Below are 26587 nucleotides of genomic sequence, written 5' to 3' on the forward strand. Positions count from 1 at the left end.
CAGAACTTGTGCTGTATTAAACAAAGATGCCTTCACTTCCGAGTAAAGCGACGATTTCTATTATACCGTGAGGGCTGTGTGTATGCTTAGGCTCTCTCTGTAGAAGCGGCTAGACAAATTTACAAAGCAACACTCACACAGGAATTCTGGCAATGGAATCTTTAGACTCCTCCTATGACTTGCTCTCTCTCCCGCCCCCCCCCCCCGCTTTACCTGTCTCTCCTCTGACCATGTGACCTTTGGACCCACCCACATTCACCTGGAGCTCTCCGGCAGCTCCTGATTCTCTCCAGGAGACCTCAGCTTTGTTCCGGAGAGTTTTTCCTTTGCACTGGACTGCCATGGACCGAGGCTACATGTCATTTATTCCCTTCCCTTCTAACCGTTGACACTGGGGTCGTCTTGAAGCTATTCCCACCTGACTTTCTACTGCAGGAGAGGAGAACGAGGGGCTCTTTGGGAACAGCCAGGTGCTTCCATCCAGGTCACCGGCGTACCTGTTTTCCACCTGCGATTTCCGCACAGGTGAGTTGGCAGCACGCAGGCAGCTTGGAAACCAAGCTGGCTTAAAAAAATAAAGGAAAAAAGGGTGCTTTGCTTTCCAAACGGGGGTGTGTGATTTGTTTTGTTTTTTGTTCTGTGCCTCTGCGGTCCAAGGAATTGCTACGTGTTCCTGGACCTGGATCTGAAACAGGAAAAATAACTTTTAGAGAGTTTTCACATTTCTGTAGCTCCTTTGATCAGAAGCCGGGGAGAAGCTTAGAGCTAGACAAAGGTAAATTCAGCACCAGCCTATAATAATGATTGTATGAAGGCTCCATACAAATTACTCCAGACTTGAAAGAATCATCAGAATGCTTCAATAAACAGGATGCTGAATCTTTTTAGTCTTGTGTTGCTCTGACACAGGGCTTCCCAAACTTTGGTCCTCAGCTGCTTCTGGACTACAGTTCCTATCGTCCCTGACCACTGGTCCTACTAGCTAGGGGTAATGGGAGTTGTAGTCCAAAAAGAGTTGGAGACCCAAGTTTGGGAAACTGTGCTCTAACAGCACAATACTGCATGTGAGCCCCATTGTTTTCAAAGGAGCATACAGTACTTCCAGAAATATGTGCATGAGACTGCAGCCTAACCTGGTTTGTCTGAAAGGAAGTTATAGTCTCCCTGGGACAGTGTCTATCAGGGCTGCTCACCTGTGGCTTTGCAGGTACTTTTTGCAACTCCCATCAACCCTACCTAGGGTCCAATAGTCAAGGAGGGCAGGAGGTCACAGGTCAGCCATCCCTGCTTGGGATTGTATTCTCTATGGTCACTCATCTGTACCATACCTTTAAAGCACTCTTATACCATTTTAATATTCATGAATCCTGGGAACTGTAGTTTGTTGAGGGTGCTGGGAATTGTAGCACTGTGATGATTAAGCCCAGCATCTTTTTGGGGAGATGCCATGACTGTGAAAGTGGTATAAATGTGCTTTAAATGTGTAGTGTGGATGTGACTGTAGTAGTTATTAATCTAAGGTAAAGGACCCCTGACCATTAGGTCCAGTCGTGACTGACTCTGGGGTTGCGGCGCTCATCTTGCTTTATCAGCCGAGGGAGCCGGCGTACAGCTTCCGGGTCATGTGGCCAGCATGACTAAGCCGCTTCTGGCGAACCAGAGCAGCGCACGGAAACGCCATTTACCTTCCCGCTGGAGCGGTAGCTGTTTATCTCCTTCGACTTTGACGTGCTTTCGAATTGCTAGGTTGGCAGGAGCAGGGACTGAGCAACGGGAGCTCACTCTGTTGCGGGGATTTGAACCGCCGACCTTCTGCTGGGCAAGTCCTAAGCTCTGTGGTTTAACCCACAGCACCACCCGCGTCCCTATTATTATTAATCCCGTTATTAATCTACGTCACTGCTTATTGGAGTAGAAACTCTCTAACCTAGAGGACTCATCCTCACAGCCCCACAGATTTTTTAAGAAATGGTAAAAGTTGGCAACCTGAGCAATATAGGAATGATAATAATGCTCGCCTACCTTACAGGGTTGTTGTCAGGATTAGGAGAGGGTGTTATGTGAAGCGCTCTGAAAAGACTATATGAATGTTAAGTATTATTCTACACGTGGCCCCTTAGCAAACATCCCCTAAAACTACAGTGCGGAAATTTGTTACCAGGAACGTTATTAGCTGATGCTCGAGTCTGTCTGACGCAAACCGTTGGGACTATATATCCTTGGGCAGCAAGGGAAAGCGGCTGGTTTTCTTTCACTTTTGATTATGCTGTAAATGATTTCTAAAAATCCTAAGCACTCTTGTTTGCCAATAACTTCTGAAATCCTAAGCACTCTTTTTTTGGGAGGCAAGTCCAGGTTCAGTCCCTTCCTAAAGGCTTCCCGAGCCATCATTAGGGCAGTAATTATTTTTAAAGACTTAAAAAACAAAGCTGTGTGCAGTCTGATAATTACTTTACAACACTTATCTGTGACTTTGCAAAGGATCCTGGGAGGACACGCCTCTTGGATCGTGCAGAGCCTGGCACGACAGAGAGGGCCTTTCTGCCAGCCCGGAGGAGCAAGCCTTGCAGGGCGCCGTGGGATGACCTTTGGAGGAAATATGCACAAGTTCAGACTGCGAATGATTAACTTGCTTGATAAATGTAGGGGCAGAAAGCCAAGCTCGTGCCATTTCAAATGGTGGATTTCTGAAAACGAGTAACAGCTCTGCCTTGTTCCATTAAGGACTTCTCTTTAAGAATGGGCACGCAGGAGAAGAAGAAGAAGAAGAAGAGTTTGGATTTGATATCCCGCCTTTCACTCCCTTTAAGGAGTCTCAAAGCGGCTAACATTCTCCTTTCCCTTCCTCCCCCACAACAAACACTCTGTGAGGTGAGTGGGGCTGAGAGACTTCAGAGAAGTGTGACTGGCCCAAGGTCACCCAGCAGCTGCATGTGGAGGAGCGGAGACGCGAACCCGGTTCCCCAGATTACGTGACTACCGCTCTTAACCACTACATCACACTGGCTCTCAGGAGAGTGGCAATAGGGTTATTGTTTTGTTACACACTCTGGTTACGGATTCCTCCTAAGGAGCGTAATTACCACGCCTCCTGTGTTGTCTTGCTGGTCAGTTCCACTGACCACTCTCTGTCAAAGTAGACAGTACCCAAGGCCAGATATTTTGGTACCAGAGGTAGAAAAACCCCACCTCCCCTTCCTCACTCCCCAGCAGTAAAAGCAACAGTAATGAATCAATTTACTAACAGCTTGCTGCCTTTCCATGACACCCCGAAATCAGCTGCCTGAGGCAGTTGCTTGGCCCTGCCTAATTGCTGGAGCGACTCTGTCTCTCCAGATTTCTTGGGCTCTTATCAAGTTCCCAGCAGTTGTCCCCATGTTATCATGCAGTAGAGCAGCAACTGTTTTATCTGTGGAGAGGAACCAGTTGCATAATACCAGCAGTGTGTCCTTCCCAGAAATGGGGGTTTCCTAACGATGGGGGTTTCCCTAACTGTTGTTAGGAAACCCCCATTTCCTTCCCAGAAATACTATTTTGCAGAGTTTCCCATGAAGAGGGACCTCTGGGAATTGTAGCACCAGGAAGGGAATCAGATCCCCTAACAACTCTCAGCACCCTTAACAAACTATAACTCCCATAATTATTTGCGGGAAGCCATAATTGTTTAAAGTGCTTTGAATTTACAGCGCTTTGAATTTATGACGTGAACGTGGCCTTATTTGAAGTTGTTGACTCTTCCGTCCATCTAAGGCTGCAAATCCTACGCACACAGACTTGGGAGCAAATTCTGTTCAACTCAGACTTTGGAGGAGTTACTTCTGAGTAAACAGAAGCAAGCAGGCATTGACATAATAGGGCTTCTGAGTGAACGTGCTTAGGTTCACACTATAGCACAGGTTGTAAATGCCCTCAGAAGGAAAACCAGTGTGGTGCAGTGGTTCACGTCTTGGACTAGGACCTCAGAGATACGAGTTCAAATCCCCACTCAGCCATGATGCTCATTGGGTGATCTTAGTTCAGTCATCATCTCTCAGCCTAACTTACCTCAGACACTATCCATTTAAAGCAGATGGCTTCCTCCCCCCAAATCTGGGAATTGTAGTTTATCCCTCACTGGGCTACAGTTCCCAGCACCATTAACAAACTAAAGTTCCCAAGATTCTGTGGAGGAAGCCATGTGTGGGTGTTGTTGTGAGGATAAAATGGGGAAAGAGCCTTGAGGTACCTGGAGAAAAGTAATGAGAAATGCATAAATAAATTTCTGTATTTCAGCACATTTACAACTCCAGGCTTCTGAACCAGCTCCTGGTAAGCGTTCTTTTAACTGCAGTTTCATCTGCAGCAATTAGCAGGTATTAATGTTTAGCACCATGCTATGAAGTGCTTCGCCTGCTGATTTCTACAGATCAGACTTCTGTTAACAGGAACCGGGAGTAAGCCAGACCCAGTTGGGAATCCAATTTAAAATGGAAAATGATTAAAAAATAAAACCAATTACCTGGTCAGGCTCCTCATTGGTAATGCTTTTTTAACCACCTGGCAGATTCCCTCTCCACAGGCCTGGCCCGAGATATTTAGCTGCCTGAGGCAAATAAGGAACCCCCACTCTCTGTCAAAGTAGACAGTACCCAGGGCCAGATATTTTGGTACTAGTGGCAGAAAAACCCCACCTCCCCTCCCTCACTCCCCAGCAGTAAAAACAACAATAATGACTCAATTTACTAACAGCTTGCTGCCTTGCCATGACACCCCGAAATCAGCTGCCTGAGGCAGCTGCTTCGCCCTGCCTAATTGCTGGAGCGACTCTGTCTCTCCAGATTTCTTGTTAATATTGGGCTCTTATCAAGTCCCCAGCAGTTGTCCCCATGTTATCATGCAGTAGAGCAGCAACTGTTTTCTCTGTGGGGAGGAACCAGTTGTATAATACCAGCAGTGTGTTGTGTCTAATGCCTGTGTTGTTGTTTTTTCGTAAGTGAAGGCTGGCAGATAAGAGAGAGCTACTGTATCACGCGAATGGGTGGTGTTATCCCAGAATATATATTGGAGGACTCTCTTGAACCCAGATCTTTGGCACTGTCTCATGTCCTCCTTTCAGGGTGCGTGATGTGGAGTCCTCCATGTCTTCTTTTGCTGTTCCAAGCCCTCAGCCACAGCTTTGCCATTCCGCTCGACAAGCAGCCGGAACACCAGCAGACTCTAGAGGATCAAGGTAAGTTGAAGGTTGGGACACACACACACACACACACACACACACACACACACACACATCCTTGCCAGGACTGCCTGCATCTCTTTTCAAAAGGAATCGCACTGTGGGATAACACAGAATCCATCTGCTTTTATTCTGGGAATGATGAATCCACTTTGTCGAGGAGCACATTTCAGGGGCAAAGATGCAACAGGGGTTGTGTGTGTGGACTAGGTGGAAAAAAACAAGAACTTGCTTTTCACCGATTGTAAAAGAAAATGTTGTGCGTGCGGAGTCTAAAGGAACAAAGAGCCTGGAGGTCACAGGTGACTTTTTAAGGTTATTTGAAGTGAGGAAAATGCCTGCATAAGAGCTGTAAAGTAGAACGAGTTCCCCCTAAATAGGCCTTTTTTAAGCCTTCTTTATTGACGTTTGTACCTTTCTCCCAAGGGATGCGGGTGGCGCTGTGGGTTAAACCACAGAGCCTAGGACTTGCCGAACAGAAAGTTGGCGGTTCGAATCCCCGTGACGGGGTGAGCTCCCGTTGCTCGGTCCCTGCTCCTGCCCACCTAGCAGCAGTGGCGTAGCGTGGGTTGTCAGCACCCGGGGCAAGGCAAGTAATTTGCGCCCCCTAACCCATGGATTTGCGCCCCCTAACCTGTGGATTTGCGCCCCCTAACCCTAACCCCCAGATGTTGCGCCCGGTGCGGCCGGCCCCCCCTGCACCCCCCACGCTACGCCACTGCCTAGCAGTTCGAAAGCACATCAAAGTGCAAGTAGATAAATAGGTACCGCTCCAGCGGAAAGGTCAACGGCGTTTCCGTGCGCTGCTCTGGTTCGCCAGAAGCGGCTTAGTCATGCAGGCCACATGACCCAGAAGCTGCACGCCGGCTCCCTCGGCCAATAAAACGAGATGAGCGCCGCAACCCCAGAGTCGGCCATGACTGGACCTAATGGTCAGGGGTCCCTTTACCTTTACCTTCCTCCTGGCAGCTATGCTATCATGCAAGGATCTTCTCATCCCAGCCACCCATGTCTCCCCACCCCAGAAGCTCTATGATTAGGCTTTGGGCTTAGCCAAAGTCCTGCACTGAGCTTCTTGGCTGAGCATTTGAACCCCTTTCTCCAGCACTTTAACCACTGCACACCACCACTAGCTCTCTTACTGTCTTTAAGAAATCTACGTCCAGCCAATGAGAGGTTTGTCCCACTGGCTGTGGTAGCAATGAGAAGCCCAAGCTCCCTGCACTGTCCCTCTCATTCCTAAACACAGACGTCACAGCAAGCAAATAGCCAGCGAGTGCATTGGACCCTTGCGGAACCACATTCCACATTTTCCAATGAATACAATATATGGGGGGGGGGGGGAAGCATCTCATTTCCTCAAACTGTGTGCAATAAGCTTTTGAGTTCTAACGAAGGGTCATTCAACCAGGAAGTGAAGGCATGTGACTGTCAGCAATGAAAAAAGCAACAATGCCTCATGCCTAGCGTCTAAAACAGCTCACCTGGAAAGGTTGGGAAAGTATCAAAGCAAGCAGTGACATTTGAAGAAAGGAGAAGGACCTGATGGGTGCAGCTGTCGGCTCCCAGGCCTTTCTGGACCTCCCAGAAGCCTCTGCTATACCTGCAAAATCCCGTATTTTTCGCTTGATAACACGCACCTGACAATAACACGAACATAGTTTTTAGAGGAGGGAAACAAGAAGAAAAAAATTATGAATGAAACAGTGGATGTATCATTTTTGTGCTTCATGCTGTGGCCACAGACATGTGATTTGACGGTGAGTTTGGGGTAGCCCAATGCAAAGATCCTGAGGATCCATGTGGATCCGTGCTTTGTAACCACGTTTTAAGTGGGGAGGGAAGGAAAAACACAGAAGGGACAAGGAACAGGAGAGGGGTGTACGGAGAAGCAGCTGGCTAACAATGCAGGAGAGGGGTTTAACGGGAGGGAGGAAAGGAAGGCAAAAGTTTCCTCCCACCCACCCAAGCCAGCTCTCTCTCTCTCTCTCTCTCTCTCTCTCTCTCTCTCTCTCTCTCTCCCACCTGCATGTTTTCCGGCTGCCTGCGAGTCCATAGAATGCTGGACGAAGCAGCAGCACCGGAGCACGGAGAGGAGGAGGTGGTGGCTGTCGGCTGCGCTCCTAGCCAACAGAACCTGAGCCGATGCGCGCAGTGTGACTAGGAAGGAATTAGAAGGAAGGACGCGATCCTTTCCTTTCCCCTCTGTTTGCCAGGAGGGCAGGGGATTTCCCTGCTCTTTGTTGCGTTTGAGCAAACACAGCAACCGAAAACAGGAGAGGGTGGGCAATAAGACCCTGAGGCAGACTGCAGGAAAGCAGCAACCTCCTCTCTTTAGCCTTCCCTCCTCCGCGCGATCTGATTTTTGCCTGATTTTTGCCCCTGTACTCAGGCCAGTCGGCTCCAGGGACCACACATTCGCTCAATAACAAGCACAGACATTTCCCCTTACTTTTTAGGAGAAAGAATGTGAGTGTTATAGAGAGAAAAATACGGTAAATGCTGCCATTCTCAGTCCTCTTCATATGCAACGTCCCCTAGAGGGTGGAAAGTGTATGCTAACTGGCTGGGGTTGATGGGAGTTGTCGTCAAAAACATCTGGAGGGCACCATGTTGGCAAAGGCTGGTGTATGTGAAAATAACTGAGGACTTCAGCGTGACACAGCCAAGAATACTGGGAGCTGGTGTTTGCTAAGGGTGCTGAGAGTTGTTAGGAGACCCTAGTTCCCCCTCCCAGAATTCCCTGGGAAGAGGGATTGGCTGTTAAACCACTCTGGGAACTGCAGAGGGGAATGTGAGTCTCCCATACCGTCCAAATTTTTACTACGTAAAATCGGGGTGAGAGTGCGATATTGCGGCACCCCCAACAGCCACTGAGATCTCATACGAATGTCCCATTTTCCCCCGGGGCAACTTGAAAGGCATGGGCTCCTAACAAGTGTGTTTCTTGACAAATTACAGTCCCTAGAATTCTGTAGGAGAGCAGTCTAGCTTGGAGGGCACAGCACGGGGCAGAGGGCACACAGGGTCAAAGGTTCTCCACTTCGGTGTAGCAACAACTCCCCTTTCTTTGAGAGAACAAATGACCCTTGGTCCTAGGACAGTGGTGGCGAACCTATGGAGCCCACTCTATGGGCACGTGCGCCGTTGCCCCAGCAGGGCCATAGCTAGGGGGTGAAACAGGTGCTTCAGTGCTGCAGGAGGCTCCTGGCCGCTTCCAGCATGGTCCCAGCACTGCTAGGGCACCATTTTCACCCTCGGGGCCACGCTGGGGGAGGAGGAGAGGAGGGCTCGTGTTGGGAAACTGCTGCTCTGTCCTGGCCTCAACTTTTGATGCGCCAGGGCCTCCCGCCATTTTGTTGTTCCTTACTCAAGAGTAAGCCACCTTGAGTTCAGCAAGTTTAGACAAATTACAGTGGTGCCCCGCAAGACGAAATTAATTCGTTCTGCGAGTTTTTTCATTCTACGAGTTTCTTCGTCTTGCGAAGCACCAATGTGTATTGACGGTTTCCCATAGGAATGCATTGGCGGTTTAAAAAAAAAAGGCGCAAGACGTTTCGTCTTGCGAAGCAAGCCCATAGGGAAATCCGTCTTGCGAAGCAACTCAGAAAACGGAAAACCCTTTCGTCTTGCGAGGCATTCGTCTTGCGGGGTACCACTGTATCAGCATGCGTGCAACAGCAAAAATCACATTACTTGTTCAGAAGCATGCCAAATGCAAACTTTTACCTTTTTTTAAAAAAGTTGTTTGTATCATTGAAAGCTATGTTATTGTGTTTTTTTTCTTTTATGACAAAAGATGTTAATGTATGTTTTTTTTCTAAACTAAAACCTCAGTATTCAGTTTAAATTGCCGCGTTGGCACTTTGTGATAAGTGGGTTTTGGGTTGCAGTTTGGGCATTCGGTCTCTAAAACGTTTGCCATCACTGTCCTAGGACATCCTGCCTTCTCTAAACTCCGGGATAATATCTTATGGTTTCTATTCTCAGTGATCCTGGATGGCTCTACTGCACATCGATTCCTGAGCCGTAAGCCTCTTTATAACCACTGGGATTTTGAGCTGTTCACGCCAGGCGACTTCCAGCGCGAATGCATAGAGGAAATTTGCAACTACGAAGAAATGCGCGAAGTCTTTGAGGACGACTTCAAAACAGCTGAGTATGGGGAAAGCCTTGGGCTTGGGAGCATCATAGCATCTAGCATAGAGATTTTGAAACTGTTCTGCTGCACTTCTAAGGTAAAGGTAAAGGTACCCCTGCCCGTCCGGGCCAGTCTTGCCAGACTCTAGGGTTGTGCGCTCATCTCACTCTATAGGCTGGGAGCCAGCGCTGTCCGCAGGCACTTCCGAGTCACGTGGCCAGTATGACAAGCTGCATCTGGCGAGCCAGCACAGCACACGGAACGCCGTTTACCTTCCTGCTAGTAAGCGGTCCGTATTTATCTACTTGCACCCGGGGGTGCTTTCGAACTGCTAGGTTGGCAGGCGCTGGGACCGAGCGACGGGAGCGCACCCCGCTGCGGGGATTCGAACCGCCGACCTTTTGATCAGCAAGTCCTAGACACTGAGGCTTTTACCCACAGCGCCACCCACGTCCGCTGCACTTCTAGGTAGTCGCAAAAAAAAACACCCAGAATTATAGAGGGGGAAATGATTCAGGGCCAACAGGGATAAATGCCAAATTAAAATCTGATGCAGCTGTCTGTACCTGCTGAGTGAAAGGAGAACCTAGCAACACCTGCCTGCTACATAGCAACGTGTCTTCATGACTGCACCAGGGCGACTAGAGTAAAACTGGAGTTTTAATTTGATAGCCTTTCTAGCAACCTGCCAAAGGGCTATAATGTCAGGAATGTGGTTAGCAAAGAAGAAGCAAATCAAAATACAGTAGTTGTCTGCCATCGTACAACAAACGTAAAGGCTTACTAAGGGAGTGGACTGGTTGCAGAGGGGGAGAGAGAGAGCATTCGAAAACCAGGACCTCCACTTTTCCGGGAAGAGATTAAATAAATTAATAGCAAGAGGGTTGTTGTTTATACAGACATGGGGGTAAAGCCTAAGTTCTCTAGGAAGGAGTTTAATATTGGGGGCAGACCAATTCTGCCCCCCCCAATGCTAAAAAGGTAAAGGGACCCCTGACCATTAGGTCCAGTTGTGGCCGACTGTGGGGTTGCAGTGCTCATCTCTATTGGCCGAGGGAGCTGGTGTACAGCTTCCGGGTCATGTGGCCAGCATGACTAAGCTGCTTCTGGCGAACCAGAGCAGTGCACGGAAACACCGTTTACCTTCCCGCCAGAGCGGTATATTTATCTACTTGCACTTTGATGTGCTTTCAAACTGCTAGGTGGGCAGGAGCAGGGACCAAGCAACAGGAGCTCACCCCGTTGTGGGGATTCGAACCACCGACCTTCTGATCGGCAAGTCCTAGGCTCTGTGGTTTAACCTACAGCACCACCCGCGTCCCTCCTCCCCATGCTAGGCCCAACATTTTATACTGACTGCACTGTACATTTAAAATATTATTTCCTGCCATCGTCTGTGCACCTAGATTTATGAAGTTGAAAACTGAAAGGGCGGAAGCAGACAAAAAGCAGCTCTGAGTCATGTTTTACCTGCTGTACATTTGGAAACTGAAATTGTGATTGATGTAAACTGAGGATGAGGAAAGTTGTGATTCTGTGTTGCATTCAATGTGTGTGCAGGGTCCTCATACATGAAGAGGGGACAAGATTCCATGCTTCCCTTAGAAGGCAATAAACCCCTGGTGCTTCAGAGCCAAGGAAAACCAGGGAACCTTGTTTGTCATCAACTACAGTGCTCCATGTCAGGACTCGTCTAGGGAATTTGGAGCAGGTAGATTCCTAGCATAGTAGAAGAGCCACGTGCAAACAGGCCTCAGGCTTCCTATTACAGAGCTATGTCCTGGTCTCTGGATGGTTCAGGGCAGGCAGGGAGTGAAACCAGCAGCAGCCAGAGATGGATTGCTGAAATAAATCCGTGACTAGGCTGGGGCTCGTTTGCATCTCAGTTTCCCGGGGGGAGAGCGATAAGGGCTGCATCAAATTGGGAAATCAGTGTGTGTGAGATCAGTTTAAACACCACCCTATTCTGAACTGTGAAGGTGATTCAAGATGACGTGTGCGCAGTGGCGTAGCGTGGGGGGTGCAGGGGGGGCCGGCCACACCGGGCGCAACATCTGGGGGTTAGGGGGCACAAATCCACGGGTTAGGGGGGCGCAAATCCACGGGTTAGGGGGCGCAAATCCACGGGTTAGGGGGGCGCAAATCCACGGGTTAGGGGGCGCAAATTACTTGCCTTGCCCCGGGTGCTGACAACCCATGCTATGCCACTGCGTGTGCGTGTGTTTGTGTGGTTTCTGGGATATCTTCTCCTTTGTATATTTAGATCTTGTGTCTTTTCCTATCTTGACAGGCTATGCAGTTTCCAACATTTCCATGTAACTAAACGCAAGAGAAGCCAAAGTAGATTCTCGGCAGAAACTGCCCAATATTATTTCTCCCTTCTCTCTAAATACACTCTCTCCTGTATCCAAGGCCTTTCATCCCCTTCTTTGCCATCCACACCAGGAGATCCTACTCCTTTCCTCAGTTCCTGTGTTCTCCCACAATGGAGACTGGTCCATTGCCAATCTCATCCAGCCCTCAGCTTAGACCCCCACCTGCCTGCCTGCCTGCTTGCAACCAGTCCAGGGGCTGGCCCTGGCTGTCAGTTTTCTCCTCCATCATCTCAGTGTTTCCCTTGCACAGCTCAGCAGGGAGGTGGAAGACAAAAATGAGAAATAGTTGGCTCTCAATGGCTTTAGCGCCACCTAGAGTTGGCCTCCCTGACTTCGGACCCACCAGTCCTAAATAGGCACCAGCCGCCACTGTTCCCCCAAGCTTATGCCCTCTGCTCTCATTGGTTGAGAGCATTTCTCTAGTAAGTGCATCCCTTTAGTCTGGTGATGAGGACTTCGTGGTCCTCCAGACATTGGGCTTCATTTGCCATGATCCCTGACCATTGGTCACGCCGGCTGGGGCTGATGAGAGTTGCAATCCAACAACATCTGGAGGGCTACAGGTTCCCAGTCCTTCCTTGCACCAGTCCCCTTAAATCCCCAAATACTGAATCGAATGTATGAATGCTCCAACACATGCCGCAGTGGCAGGTTGCCAGCGCTTGAACTGGCTCAGTTAATACAGTGGTACCTCGGGTTACATACACTTCAGGTTACATACGCTTCAGGTTACACACTCCGCTAACCCAGAAATACTGCTTCAGGTTAAGAACTTTGCTTCAGGACGAGAACAGAAATTGTGCTCCGGTGGCACGGCGGCAGCAGGAGGCCCCATTAGTTAAAGTGGTGCTTCAGGTTAAGAACAGTTTCAGGTTAAGTACGGACCTCCGGAACGAATTAAGTACTTAACCCGAGGTACCACTGTACTTAGAATTTGTTTTCTGGGTTTCTGTGTGGAAGCATTTGCAGGACCAGAATTAATTGGGGAAACTGCTATTTATAAAGATAACGTGTGCACCCTTGTGCACTTTTTCAAGTTTTTTTGCTGGTGCTGTGAGGGCATAGACACAGACAATAGAACTGGCTTATTCACGCCTTATCTTTGTGCCAGCTAGCATTATCTCGAGGAAGCGCTGTGTTGTTTTCTCTGTAGCATTCATGTTTATTGACATCTTACATCTTTATTTCACACCAGCCCGTTCTTAAATGCAGAGTACTACTTCATGGTAATCGAGATTCAGAACCCTTGTAGCCCAAGGTGATTTGTTTGTAGTTTAGAAACCAGAAGAACCGCAAATAACGTGTAACCTTCCTTTACTGTAGTCAAGAGGTTAGTTATCTACGTATTCGCCCTTGATAGTGGAAGACCTAAACAGCCCTAGAGGGGCGAGTCTGTTGCAGCAATTGAGGCGGTGGTTTCCTGTCCCACTGCAGGTGGTAATTAGCTGAGCAATGCTAAGCTGATTGTGTTAATCGACAATTACTGCTGTTGTAAATGGTGGCTGAACTGGTTTCGCTTATATTTCAGCTTTAATTGAATTGTCACAGTCTGCACCTTCTGCATTTCATTACCATTTGCCTCTATTGTCTATGTCTCTCCCCGCCCCCCTTTTAAACCTGTGTATTTTTGTCTGCCACCAAAGCTCATGCCACAATAAACCGGTCCGTTTTAACACCACTTCCCATACAGTACTGGGGATATGTAAGCTCTTTCAGGCTTCCCCCTCCTTTGCTTTTTCAAAAAATGGATGTGCTCAGGGGTTGTTGTCATCGCCCACCGTTTTGAAATATTGGGCCTTTCTGCACTTGCCATTTATAGTGGAATAGTCGCTGTTTGCTCTGATGTTTTGAAGAGTGCATTTGTTTGCGGCACCCGACTTTCTTCCTCACGGTACAGTGGTACCTCAGGTTAAGTACTTAATTCGTTCCGGAGGTCCGTTCTTAACCTGAAACTGTTCTTAACCTGAAGCACCACTTTAACTAATGGGGCCTCCTGCTGCTGCCAAGCCGCTGGAGCACGATTTCTGTTCTCATCCTGAAGCAAAGTTCTTAACCCGAGGTAATATTTCTGGGTTAGCGGAGTCTGTAACCTGAAGCGTATGTAACCTGAAGCATATGTAACCCGAGGTACCACTGTATCTCCATTTTCCTCCCCCTGTCCAAGTCCCCCAGCTAATTTCCCTTTCCTTCCTGCTCTGTTCATCATTCTGTCACCTACCTGGATCTTGAAAAGCATACAGTGGTACCTCAGATTAAGAACTTAATTCGTTCCGGAGGTCCGTTCTTAACTTGAAACTGTTCTTAACCTGAAGCACCACTTTAGCTAATGGGGCCTCCTGCTGCTGCCAAGCCGCTGGAGCACGATTTCTGTTCTCATCCTGAAGCAAAGTTCTTAACCCGAGGTAATATTTCTGGGTTAGTGGAGTCTGTAACCTGAAGTGTCTGTAACCTGAAGCATATGTAACCCGAGGTACCACTGTATCTCCATTTTCCTCCCCCTGTCCAAGTCCCCCAGCTAATTTCCCTTTCCTTCCTGCTCTGTTCATCATTCTGTCACCTACCTGGATCTTGAAAAGCATACAGTGGTACCTCAGATTAAGAACTTAATTCCTTCCGGAGGTCCGTTCTTAACCTGAAACTGTTCTTAACCTGAAGCACCTCTTTAGCTAATGGGGCCTCCTGCTGCTGCCGCACCACCGGAGCACGATTTCTGTTCTCATCCTGAAGCAAAGTTCTTAACCCGAGGTACTATTTCTGGGTTAGCGGAGTCTGTAACCTGAAGTGTCTGTAACCTGAAGCACATATAACCTGAGGTACCACAGTATAGCGGTAAAAGAGGAAGTAGGAAAGTGTTGTTCTTCGAACTTCCTCCTCCAGCTCTCACTACTTTTCAAGAAAGGGGTGGAAAGTAGCTATCTTGATGAAGGGGACAGTGAGCGGAGGGGAGGTACAGGGGCTTTGTGGGCTCTGGGTGTGTCATTGCGCCCACAGGCACCATGTTGACAACATCAGCATTGAATTCTGCAGAAGGGTGAATGCCAGGAGGTGCCACTTTCCCCAGCGCTGCACCTTGGCAGGAGAGGCTGTTCCTTCTTTAATCCTTCTCCAGCATATAGGACACAGCTGCCAGCCGCCCTATCCCTTACTAATATGACAAACCTCCCAAGTAATTGCAAGCAGAGGTTTTGGGCTGTGCAGTTTTGCATGTCCGTAGGATTGCATGGCACAGTTTCTTATGCGCTCGCAGCCAGTTCAGAATTTGGACTGGTTTCAGCTCCTGACTCAGAGAGAGGCAACGCCTTTCGTATTAAAATTAACTTGTTGCATACACAGTTTAAAATATTTACGGTTCCTTCAGCTAAACAGATCTGCCGAGATATGACTTCTGAGGACGGGGGTTAAGTTAGCCTGTTGTTTGCGGCCAAGAATGCCAAGAGTCCTGTGGCAAAGATTAATTTAGCGCAAAAGGGACTTTCGTTAGCTGATTTCGTGAATCCGAGGGATTTGAGGTTGTCTCCCCTCCCGCCTTTTTTAAAGGACTTTCTTTTGCGATAGACTGATGCCCTCTAGAGTGCGTATTGCAAACGACAAGTGTGGAAATAAGGCAGCATTGCTGGAGAAGCAGTCTTAGGCTGTGCGCACACCAGGGTGTCATTGCACATGTGGGCGGCACAGATGCCATTTTTCTGTGTGTGCTTCAGTCCACACCCAAGCCGGTTCCATTTAAACCTTGACTAGCGGGCAGTGGGGATGCGGGTGGCACTGTGGGTTAAACCACAGAGCCTAGGACTTGCCGATCAGAAGGTCGGCGGTTCGAATCCCCACGACGGGGTGAGCTCCCGTTGCTCAGTCCCTGCTCCTGCCAACCTAGCAGTTTGAAAGCACGTCAAGTGCAAGTAGATAAATAGGTACCACTCCAGCGGGAAGGTAAACGGTGTTTCTGTGCGCTGCTCTGGTTCGCCAGAAGCGGCTTAGTCATGCTGGCCACATGACCCGGAAGCTGTACACTGGCTCCCTTGGCTAGTAAAGCGAGATGATCGCCGCAACCCCATAGTCGTCCGCGACTGGACCTCACGGTAGGGGTCCCTTCACAGGCAATAACTGGTTGAGTGTATTCACTCTGTTCCTTATGGAAACCTGAGGTCTGTTGTTGTCGTGTGCACGAGTATTTGCTTACCTGTAAGTGCATGCACCTGTAAGGGGTGGGGATTCATTTTGCGGTGGAACGGTGAAATAGTGAACTATACCCAAAGCCAAAGTGTCAAGCACGTTTCACAATGGGCAAAATGGCCATTTATTTACTTAGTCAGAGAGGCATGTTTTCCAATTTACCAGATTCGTGCAAAACAACACTTTCAAAAATAAGTACGTGTTTGTGAGTTGCACCTGGCCTTGCCAGGTAAGGAGCCAGCAGCCCACCAAGAAGGGTCTCACCAGGGCAAAAAAACAGCCCCTCCCGCAGCTACACTTCCCAGAATTCCCTGGGGAGAGGAACCGGTTGTAAAATCACTCTGGGGGTTGTAGTTCTGTGAGGGGAATAGGTGTTTCCAAAAACACTCAGCACCCTTAACAAACTACAATTCCCAGGATCCTTTGGGGGAAGCCATGAATGTTTAAAGTGGCGTGATATTGCTTTAAATGTATAGTGCAGATAGCACCCAGTGGATAGCACCACCAGAACTCAGGATGTGGATTTCAAAATGGCGGGAAGGCTGTTATTTGCTATCATGCCATGTTAACCTCCCTTTTTTTTGTTCTCTCTTCAGAAAATGTTTTGGGATATCTATGAACACAACGGGAAAGGAGGCGCAAGTGAGTAAGGGTAGAAAATGGCAGTGGGAAATTCCCAGGCATCCCTCTTACATTGTGAGTCGGCTAATGACAGAAGGAAACAAACTCCTGTTCGATTTCCCAGAGGCTCATCCTTGAGGAGCAAACAGGCCACAAACACCCACGCGCCCAATTTATTTTGCCCAATGTGGGGCTCGAACCCACAACCCTAAGATTAAAAGTCTCATGCTCTACCGACTGAGCTATCCCAGGCCAAATTTCAGTAGGGGAAAGCAAGAGCAGATTTTGGCACTTGCGCCAGGGGCTTACTCTGAGCTGAGGGGTGTCAACAGGGTTTTCAAGGCCCAGTACACTCTGTGGATTGGGCCCTCGCAAAATAAGTTGGTGGGCTCTCATTGCCACTGTGCTTTGCAGCACTCCCAGCTGTCCTACAAGGAAAATACAAAGCATGTTATACTTCATTTTAAAAGGGGGATCAAAAGGGTCTAGTGAACATTTGGTTCTTGGTGTGTCCAAGGTTTCCTCTTGTTGCTGCTTTATTTTTCTAGTTGTTTCTAGTTCACATTCTGTTCCTTACAGTTAACCTTATTTTACAATAGTTTTTTGAACTTTTTATCCTTAAGCATCAGCTCTCCACCTGCCAAATCCTACATGTGCAATATTTTACCATTTGCAATTTCCAGTCCCTTTTTCCTTAAACGAACAAACAAACAACTGTTTAGGGGTACTCTCATTTTGACTCAAGAAAATCACCATTTTATAGTTCAAATCAGGGAAAATAAATGCAGTAAATGGACAAAAGTACAAAGATTCACAAAATGCTTAGGGGTATGCGTCCCCCCAGAAAAAAAGCACTGGCAATATCTACAAGTGAGTGCAAGGAATTTATTTTAGAAATGATTATTGCTGCTTTATTGTGGATTTGATAATTTGTGATGATCAAATCCACAATAAATCAGCAATAATCATTTCTAAAATAAATTCCTTTCCTTCCTTCTGCATGTGTGAAAAAGCCCAATAGTTCACTTTTACTAGGTGTTTTCCCTTTTCTTATCTGCACAGGCCACTCTGCCAAAGATCCTGCCCAGAACTCTTATTAAATTCCCAGCCAAAATATCTCCTGTTGTTGTCCCTTCTAAAATAGGAATTCCAAGGACGACCTTCTGCCTCAGTGTTTTCCCACGGCTGCTTCACAAGCAGCCCATAATAGCAAGGGAGGGCAGATTGTACTTCCTGGAGAAAAGGCAACTTTGATATCTCTGAAGCCCTTCTGAATCAGGGTGGCAGTGCTCACAACAGGGTTCCTATTAGGGCAATTTGCGGAGGCGGACACCAGATATCTCTACTAATCTTCCCTCAATCTCTCCAGCTTCCACAGTAAGACCTGGTGTTGACGTGGCCGGCCTGGTGGCTGGCCTGGTAGGAGCGTTGGTGTCTGTGGTCATGTTTGCGATTGTGGGCATGTATTACATCAAATACCGGAGGAAGCAGAGGAACCGTTCCAGGTACGGATCAGGGTCCAAGTATAGGTGCTCTGGGGGGCATGCATGCATGGGAATGAGAAGCAGTTCCGGGCAGCTTTCAAAATCAGGAGGTCCTAGTCAGGGTCAGCATGAACGATGCAGGGCTCCATTGTCAGGGAAGTTAACTCTTTATTCAAGGAGGTAAAGGTAAAGGGACCCCTGACCATTAGGTCCAGTCGTGACCAACTCTGGGGTTGTGGCGCTCATCTCGCTTTATTGGCCGAGGGAGCCGGCGTACAGCTTCCGGGTCATGTGGCCAGCATGACTAAGCCGCTTCTGGCGAACCAGAGCAGCGCACGGAAACGCCGTTTACCTTCCCGCCGGAGCGGTACCTATTTATCTACTTGCACTGGCATGCTTTCGAACTGCTAGGTTAGCAGGAGCAGGGACCGAGCAACAGGAGCTCACCCCGTGGTGGGGATTCGAACCGCCAACCTTCTGATCGGCAAGTCCTAGGCTTTGTGGTTTAACCCACAGCGCCACCCGCGTCCCTCCTTTATTCAAGGACACAGCATACAAGTCAGCAGCAGTTCCTAGTAGGTCTTGCCCCTGTGGAGCAGTTGCCAGGACTGAAGGTCCCTGCCTTCTGTCCCTTCTAAGGCTCCTCCTCTCCTGCATGTTTCCCAAGCAGTCTCAAATGGTGTCTGTGTACCTGTGGTCTCTGTTCTTCTTATTATCCTGCACGTTCTTGGAGACCACAGTGGAGGAGAGCTTGTTGCAACAATAATAATATAATAATAATTTATTATTTATACCCCGCCCATCTGGCTGAGTTTCCCCAGCCACTCTGGGCGGCTCCCAATCGAGTTAAAAACAATACAGCATTAAATATTAAAAACTTCCCTAAACAGGGCTTCAGCCTTCAGATGTCTTTTAAAGATGGGATAGCTGCTTATTTCCTTGACATCTGATGGGAGGACGTTCCACAGGGCGGGCGCCACTACCGAGAAGGCCCTCTGTCTGGTTCCCTGTAACCTCACTTCTCGCAATGAGGGAACCGCCAGAAGGCCCTTGGCACTGGATCTCAGTGTCCGGGCTGAATGATGGGGGTGGAGTAGGAGACTCCCTGGATTCTTCAGCAGCCTGACCTCCCTCTTCTGCTTCAGCCTCAGAGTCCGAACTGTTCCCTGCCACAGGTTCTTTCTGCTCCCAAACCCTCTTGTCCCTTCAGCATCCAGCTGCTCCTCACAATCTTCTCCCTCTGACCTCTCCTCAAGTGTCCCACTACCAATCCCCTGGCTCTGAGCCTTCCTCCTCTGGAGTTTCCCTTGGGGGGTGTTATGTACTCAGTGGCGTAGCGTGGGGGTGCAGGGGGGGTCGGCCGCACCGGGCGCAACATCCTGGGGGGGGGGCGCGCTCGCACTCGCAGCTCTCTACCCCTACCTGGCTCACTCACTCTCTCTCACTGCAGTGCTGGCTGTGCCAATCCGATCCGAGCCGCCGGGTCGCCGCCCACTGTGGAGGGGAGGGTGCCAGGCGTGCGGTACGGTGTGGAGAGAGAGTGAGGGACTATCTGGGGGAGGGACAGTGCAGCGGGGGGTGCAAATTACTTGACTTGCCCCGGGTTAGGGGGCGCAAATTACTTGCCTTGTCCCGGGTGCTGACAACCCACGCTACGCCACTGTATGTACTGAGTTGAATAGGATCCAAAAATGCAGCAGTCTGATTCCGAGTATATTTCAGGGGGGTTCCCTGCTGGTGCCTCCCATCACTCCTCATCCAGCCAGTCCCTGACAGTCCTTGAGTGGATCTCCCACAGTTGATCACACTCCAGTGGGTGCCCTCGACATTGGGGTCCCAGCTCCCGGAGGTACAGTCGTACCTTGGAAGTCAAATTTGACTTCCAAAACGTTCAGAAACCAAAGCGCGGCTTCTGATTGGCTGCAGGAAGCTCCTGCAGCCAATCGGAAGCCACGGAAGCCCCATCAGACATTCGGGTTCCAAGGAACGTTCGCAAACCGGAACACCCACTTCCGGGTTTACGGCGTTCGGGAGCCAAAATGTCCGAGAACCAAGGCGTTTGGGATCCGAGGTACGACTGTATAAGCCTCTTAGCAAAACATTCGCCAACGAGGGCAGGATTGCAAGTGCCGTGGAATCCAAACAAGCCAAGGTCAAGCGGAGAAGATCAGCCTAGGTCTAGAGCCCAAGGTCAAACAACAGCCCAAAGTCAATATCACAAGCAGGTCAGGCAAACTACTGGTACCTGCACAAGGATGCAGAGACTTGTATTGTTCGCAGCTAGCAGAGGCCTTCCAGACCACAAACCTGCCCTGCCACACTAGGCTCCTTTGGGAAGAAGGATGGGATATAAATTCAGCGGCCAGGTTGCTCACCGGAGCAAGACGGTTTGAGCATATTACACCGATCCTGTTTCGACTGCAGTGGCTACTAATTAGTTTCCGGGCCAATTCAAAGTGCTGGTTTTGACCTATAAAGCCTTAAACGGCTCAGAACCTCAATGCCTCAAGGACTGCCTCTTTCCATATGAACCTACCCAGACCCTGAGATCATCTTCTGTGGCCCTCCTTTGTGTGCCTCCTCCTCGAGAGGTTCGGAGGGTGGCAACACAAGAACATGGCTTCTCTGCAATCTGTGGAATGCTCTCCCCAGGGAAGTTTGCCTGGCGCCTTCATTATACACCTTTAGGCGCCAGGAAAAACGTTCCTTTTTAACCAGGCCTTTGGCTGATCAGATTTACATCCTAGGCCCTTTTAAAATTTGGGGTTTTTTGGGGGGGAGGGGTTATTAGCTTGTTTTTATTTTTATTTTTATTTTGGATTTTGTGGTTTTATATTTTGTTTTTATTCTATAAACTGCCCTGAGACCTGCGGGTATAGGGCGGTATTAAATAAATAATATAAATAAAATTGATATACCGTATTTTTTGCTCTATAAGACTCACTTTTTCCCTTCTAAAAAGTAAGGGGAATGTGTGTCCGTCTTATGGAGCGAATGCTGAAGCCAGAACAGCAAGAGGGATCGCTGCTTTCACTGCACAGCAATCCCTCTTGATGTTCTGGCTTCTGAGATTCATAATATTTTTTTTCTTGTTTTCCTCCACCAAAAACTAGGTGCGTCTTGTGATCTGGTGCGTCTTATAGAGTGAAAAATACAGTAAATAGAATTAATTCCATCTGGTATGCTGGCTGAGACCCTACCTGCCTGCCCACTGTCTCGCCAGGGTGGTGCATGCTCTGGTTATCTCCTACTTAGATTATTGCAATGCACTTTATGTGGGGCTACCTTTGAATGTGACTCGGAAACTACAACTAATCCAGAATGCAGCTGCCAGATTGGTAAATGTGCGCAGCCGCCAGGACCATATAACACTGGACCTTGGATCTTTATGGGCTCCCAGTACATTTCCGAGCACAATTCAAAGTGTTGGTGTTGACCTTTAAAGCCCTAAATGGCTTCGGCCCTGTAGACCTGAAGGAGCGTCTCCACCCCCATCGTTCAGCCCAGACATTGAGATCCAGCTCCAAGGGTCTCATTGCAATAAGTAAGTTACAGGGAACCAGGCAGAAGGCCTTCTCTGTAGTGGAATGCCCTCCTGCCAGATGTCAAAGAGGTAACAAATTAGATGACCTTCTGTAAATGTCTGAAGGCAGCCCCGTATTAGGAAGTTTTTAATGTGTGATGTTCTGTTGTGTCTTTGTATATTTTGTTGAAAGGTGCCCAGAGGGGCTGGGGCAACCCAGTCAGATGGGCGAGGTACAAAAATTATTATTATTATTATTATTATTATTATTATTATTATTATTATTATTTATTATTATTAAAATAAATACTGAAGCTGCTGGTAGTTGAGGCATTTTAAGGATTGCTTATCAACAACCATTGGTTGATGGATGTTGGAATCACGTATCACCTGGAAGGCTGGCAGTCCACTATCTCCATCCTAGATCATTCTTTCTGTAATTATTGGGCTTAAGAAAGTATTTCTTTCCTAAGCAGTACATGAGAAGCCCTTCTGAAGTCAGTGTGTTATTTATGATGATATACCGTATTTTTCGCCCTATAGGACGCACCGTCCCATAAGGCGCACCTAGTTTTTTGGGGGGGAAATAAAGGGGAAAAAATTATTTTCCCCCCAGGCGCGGGGCTGGGGCAGGGGAAGCCTGAGCTTCCCCCGACCCCAGCCCCCAAACAGGCAGCCCTCTGCAAGCCGTGGGAGCCCAGCGCTGGCTCCCGCTGCTTGCTGAGAGGTCCGCGAAGCCTGGACACGCTGAGCTCACCTCACGCAGGCTTCAGCATGCAGGCAACTCTCCGCAAGCAGCGGGAGCCCAGCGCTGGGAGAGGTGCGCGAAGCCTGCATTCGCCCCATAGGACGCACACACATTTCCCCTTCATTTTTGGAGGGGAAAAAGTGCGTCCTATAGGGCGAAAAATACGGTAACTAAGATTGTCAGCAAGCAACCAGAGTCCATAGGAGTGCTTTGTGACATGCTCTCACCATTCTGACTCATCTCCTTCCCTCATCAGGGCTCAAAGCGACCTGTATCCTGCGGTGCCCCTTGCCACCTTTGCCGAGGAGCCAAAGCCAGAGTCAGCACCGGGACTTCCATCCTATGATCAAGTGCTGGAAACTTCAGGTGTGCACGATGCACCTCCTCCACCTTACCACAGGTACAAGAGTTTTTGAGATCTTACTCCGAGCCCAAGCTGCATCCAGAGTTTGTGTCAAGTGTGCAAGACAGAAAGCTAAAATGGTCCGTCCAGCTCAGCATTGTTTACACCAGCTTTTCTCAACCTTAGGTCCAACCAGAGGTTGTCGGACTACAGCTCCCATCATCCCTAGCTAGCAGGACCAGTGGTCAGGGATGATGGGAGTTGTAGTCCCACAACCTCTGGGGGACCCAAGGTTGAGAGAGGCTGGTCTACATTGACTGGTAGGGGCTCTCCATGATTTTCAGACAGGGATTCTCTCCCAGCCCTCCCTAGTGATTGAACGTGGGACCTTCTGCATTCCAAGCACCAAGCTATGGCCCTCTTCCAGCTTGTTTGGCGGAAATGGCTGGAGAATTGGATTTGGGTCTTAACGCTGATCACGAATGGGCTGGGTCAGTGGGAAACCAACCCGTCTGTCCAGACCACATAGGGGAAGGGCAGAAGATTCCACATCTCGGCTGCAGCTTTGCAGCAGCATTAAACTACCCAGTGAAGATAAAAATGGGCTAGCTCCATGCGCACTGCCCTGAGCTCCTTGCAGGAAGGGTGGGAAACTAATGTGACATGACGGCAACTGACAGAATGCTACTATGCTAGGCAGTTACTGCAGCATGGAACGGCTTCACGAAATGTAACTTTCTCTGTTGGCTCTGGCTGGGCTTAGCTAAAACCCAGGGACTATCCTGCTGTTTCTAATTTATCTTTATTTTAGAGTATTTTTGTTACTGTGAACAACTTAACGGCTGTGTGTACAGTGGTACCTCGGGTTACAGACGCTTCGGGTTACAAACTCCGCTAACCAGGAAGTGGTTGCTCCAGGTTAAGAACTTTGCCCCAGGATAAGAACGGAAATCGCGCGCCAGCAGCGCAGTGGCAGCAGGAGGCCCCATTAGCGAAAGCACGCCTCAGGTTAAGAACCGTTTCAGGTTAAGAACGGACCTCCGGAACGAATTAAGTTCTTAACGCGAGGTACCACTGTATATGTTTATGAACTGGCAGTGGCGTAGCGTGGGGGGTGCAGGGGGGGGCCGGGCGCACCGGGCGCAACATCTGGGGGTTAGGGTTAGGGGGCGCAAATCCACGGGTTAGGGGGCGCAAATTACTTGCCTTGCCCCGGGTGCTGACAACCCACGCTACGCCACTGTGAACTGGTAAAAGTGTAGCGCAGAAGGCAGCAGTCCATTTCCTCCTGTCCCTGCCCCTGCCCGGCCCTGACCCAAACAGTGCTTTCCATGCATTCCCCTGTGCTCCTAAGTAGCCTGGCAGCTGGGAATTCAGTTTGTATTTATATGCGAATTTGCCCAGCTCACACTTTCCGAAATACAGTGGACGCTCAGGTTGCGAATGTGATCCGTTCAGGATGCACGTCCGCAACCCGCAGTGTCGTATCTGCACACGTGCGGGCTGCGATTTGGCACATGCACAAAGCGCAATTTAGCATTTCTGCACATCTGCAACCACCGAAATCCAAAAAAAAGCAACGTGAAGCGTCTGTAACCCAAGGTATGACTGTAATATATGAATCAAAATGCAGCTAGGCTTCAAAATTTGCACACCTCCAAATTTTGCAATTCCGTTCTCCAGCCAAGGAATGGGTCCAAAAATGCATATACTGGGGTAACTTTGCATTAAAATGCATAAGTTTATGAAAATAGCTTGCCAAAAAAAAAAAAAAAAAGCATCCTATAAACTGCTTTGCAAAAATGAGTATGTAAAAAAAACTGCACCCAAAGATGTGTTTTTGGATAAATTCACACTAAAATGCTGCATTTTCATGACTTGTGGTTTCTTAAAAAAACAAAATCATAAAGTTATGTGGAAATGTGGAGAAATGAACTGGATTAGAAAACAGGAATTGACACACTCGCCAGTCTCTGCTCTGAAGTTTTTGCCTGGCTCACCATTTCTTGTGTACTAGGCCAAGAGAGAGAGGTCAGTTTTCCTTGTTATTAATAAAGAAAAGGGGGGGGGTGTCCTGAATATATGATGCAACCTTGCATGAATGTTTTAAGCAAATTAGCATCACCTACTACTGTCATTGTACAGTGGTACCTCAGGTTACATACACTTCAGGTTACACACTCTGCTAACCTAGAAATAGTGCTTCATGTTAAGAACTTAGCTTCAGGGTAAGAACAGAAATTGTGCTCTGGTGGTGCAGCAGCAGCAGGAGGAGGCCCCATTAGCTAAAGTGGTGCTTCAGGTTAAGAACAGTTTCAGGTTAAGTACGGACCTCCAGAACAAATTAAGTAGGTACTTAACCCAAGATACCACTGTATGGCTTCTTGCTCACTGTTAAGAATCTCTGTTTTTCTTTTTCTCCACTCCCCACCCCAGGAATAGCACCAACACTGCCCCACCAACCTGAGTTGTCAACAGCAAGATCACCACTCTTGGAAGAAAGTGTACCCCCATCCCCGCCAATTTATGTGCAGAAAAAAACACTGTGAATTCACCTGCAGCATACCTGGGGGGGGGGGGGACACATACACAAATATGGTGTGGACCACTGAATTATGTATATTGCATATATGTGTGTACTATGTACAGAGAGAAAAAGTGTGTATGTGTGTGTGAAGACAGAAAGCTGCATTTTATTGTTTGAGGAATAAGAATCTGAAATGTGAATAAAACGGCTGTTCTTCGCTACTCCGGCATAAAAATGAATCACCAACTTTACAGCTCCGAATCCAGCATTTGCGCAGGTTTCTGACACAAATCCCTCTCTGCTGCCCACCACCTGTGTCATGTGAACAAGCCTTGTTATAGCTGTCTTTATTCTGTCATGGCTTGCATGTGCTAGCTAGAGTTTGACAGAGGGTGGATGGTATACCTGCTTGTTTTCATGCCCGATAAAATAACTCTCAGAGTATGCTTGAACAATAACTCTTAGGGCCTTTAGGGTGTGTTCAAGAGCACTGTTAAGATGCAGAAGGGAAGAGGAGTGTATAACATCTGCCCTTGTGGTTGGTTTGCGGTATGAAGTCTCTCCATCAGTATAAGTCGTGGTAGCTCGGCCTTCTGCCCCTGCATCCTCAATGGAGCAATGCCTGATCTAGAGAACATCCCGTCCATATCTAACAATGACATAGGGCACACAGGAAGCAGTCATGTGTCGGGTCAGTATTTTCTAACCTAGTATTTTCTGCTGCAGTTGCTTTCCAGGGCTTCAATCAGGAGGGCTTTTTTGCAATGCAAGTTGAACACCCCCACCCCTAGGTATATTTAGAGAAGTGTGAAAATTAGGGGACAAAGAAGAAATATAGTGGGCAGGCGGGTTAGAGGCAGATGCAAGGGTGTTTAAAAGGGAAGGGGAGACATAGGTTGGTGAGAATATACAGACCAGCTGTAGAAAGCAAATACACCTCTATGGTGATGTAAGGAGGAGCAAATTATGTTTACATGCACTGCCTGCAGCTGTAGTCAGACAAATTTGTGTGGCTGTCCAGGAAGGGAAGATGGTTATCCAGTAAAATGGGCACAAAGTGTTTGCATGCCCGTATGCTAACTCATATCTCTCCATCCTTTTCCACTCACGCCCTGAAGTGTTGCTTGCTTGACCCCTGAGCGCAGTATAACACGCCTTTATACTTCTGTGAGAGAAGGTAGCACTGCTGTGTGGACAAGAATGTACCAAAATAACTTGAGCCATCTGTGAATCTTTTATTGTGGCGTTTGTAGAAAATAAAATTTGAATTATTCTGTCATTGTCCTTCTTATTTGAATAGCTCTTGGGTCTGGGCTTGGCACAGGCAGGTTTTGCTTACTCTTGGGAAGAAACTAGTCATAGGGTACCAGGTTGCCCAGGACTTGCCAGCTGAGACATTGCTCTAGCACAGGAGTTCCCAAATGGTATTCTTTGGATCACCAA

The 26587-nt window shown here is 48.4% G+C and overlaps 1 protein-coding gene across 2 annotated transcripts; it reads left to right on the top strand.

Moving 5' to 3' along the window:
* The first annotated feature begins 177 nt into the window (after positions 1-177).
* Positions 178-26423, top strand: PRRG2 (proline rich and Gla domain 2). 2 transcript variants are annotated; one of them, XM_083408273.1, is made up of 7 exons: positions 178-525; positions 5096-5209; positions 9203-9366; positions 16495-16540; positions 17889-18024; positions 22531-22674; positions 25054-26423. In XM_083408273.1, the coding sequence occupies exons 2-7, from the start codon at positions 5104-5106 to the stop codon at positions 25082-25084; spliced, it is 627 nt and encodes a 208-aa protein (XP_083264399.1). In that variant the 5' UTR covers positions 178-525; positions 5096-5103; the 3' UTR covers positions 25085-26423. The 2 variants fall into 2 exon arrangements, with proteins under 2 accessions (XP_083264399.1, XP_083264398.1); XM_083408272.1 differs by lacking the exon at positions 178-525 and having other exon boundaries at positions 4863-5209.
* The last annotated feature ends 164 nt before the right edge of the window (positions 26424-26587 follow it).

Source organism: Podarcis tiliguerta (genome assembly GCF_965153285.1).
Source record: "Podarcis tiliguerta genome assembly, chromosome: 13".
Classification (NCBI taxonomy): domain Eukaryota; kingdom Metazoa; phylum Chordata; class Lepidosauria; order Squamata; family Lacertidae; genus Podarcis; species Podarcis tiliguerta.

Coding starts and splice junctions, on each gene's coding strand:
- PRRG2 (XM_083408272.1), top strand. CDS start 5,014: ATGGGTGGTGTTATCCCAGAATATATATTGGAGGACTCTCTTGAACCC. Junction 5,210..9,202: donor GCAGACTCTAGAGGATCAAG/GTAAGTTGAAGG, acceptor TTCTATTCTCAG/TGATCCTGGATGGCTCTACT. Junction 22,675..25,053: donor CCTCCTCCACCTTACCACAG/GTACAAGAGTTT, acceptor TCCCCACCCCAG/GAATAGCACCAACACTGCCC.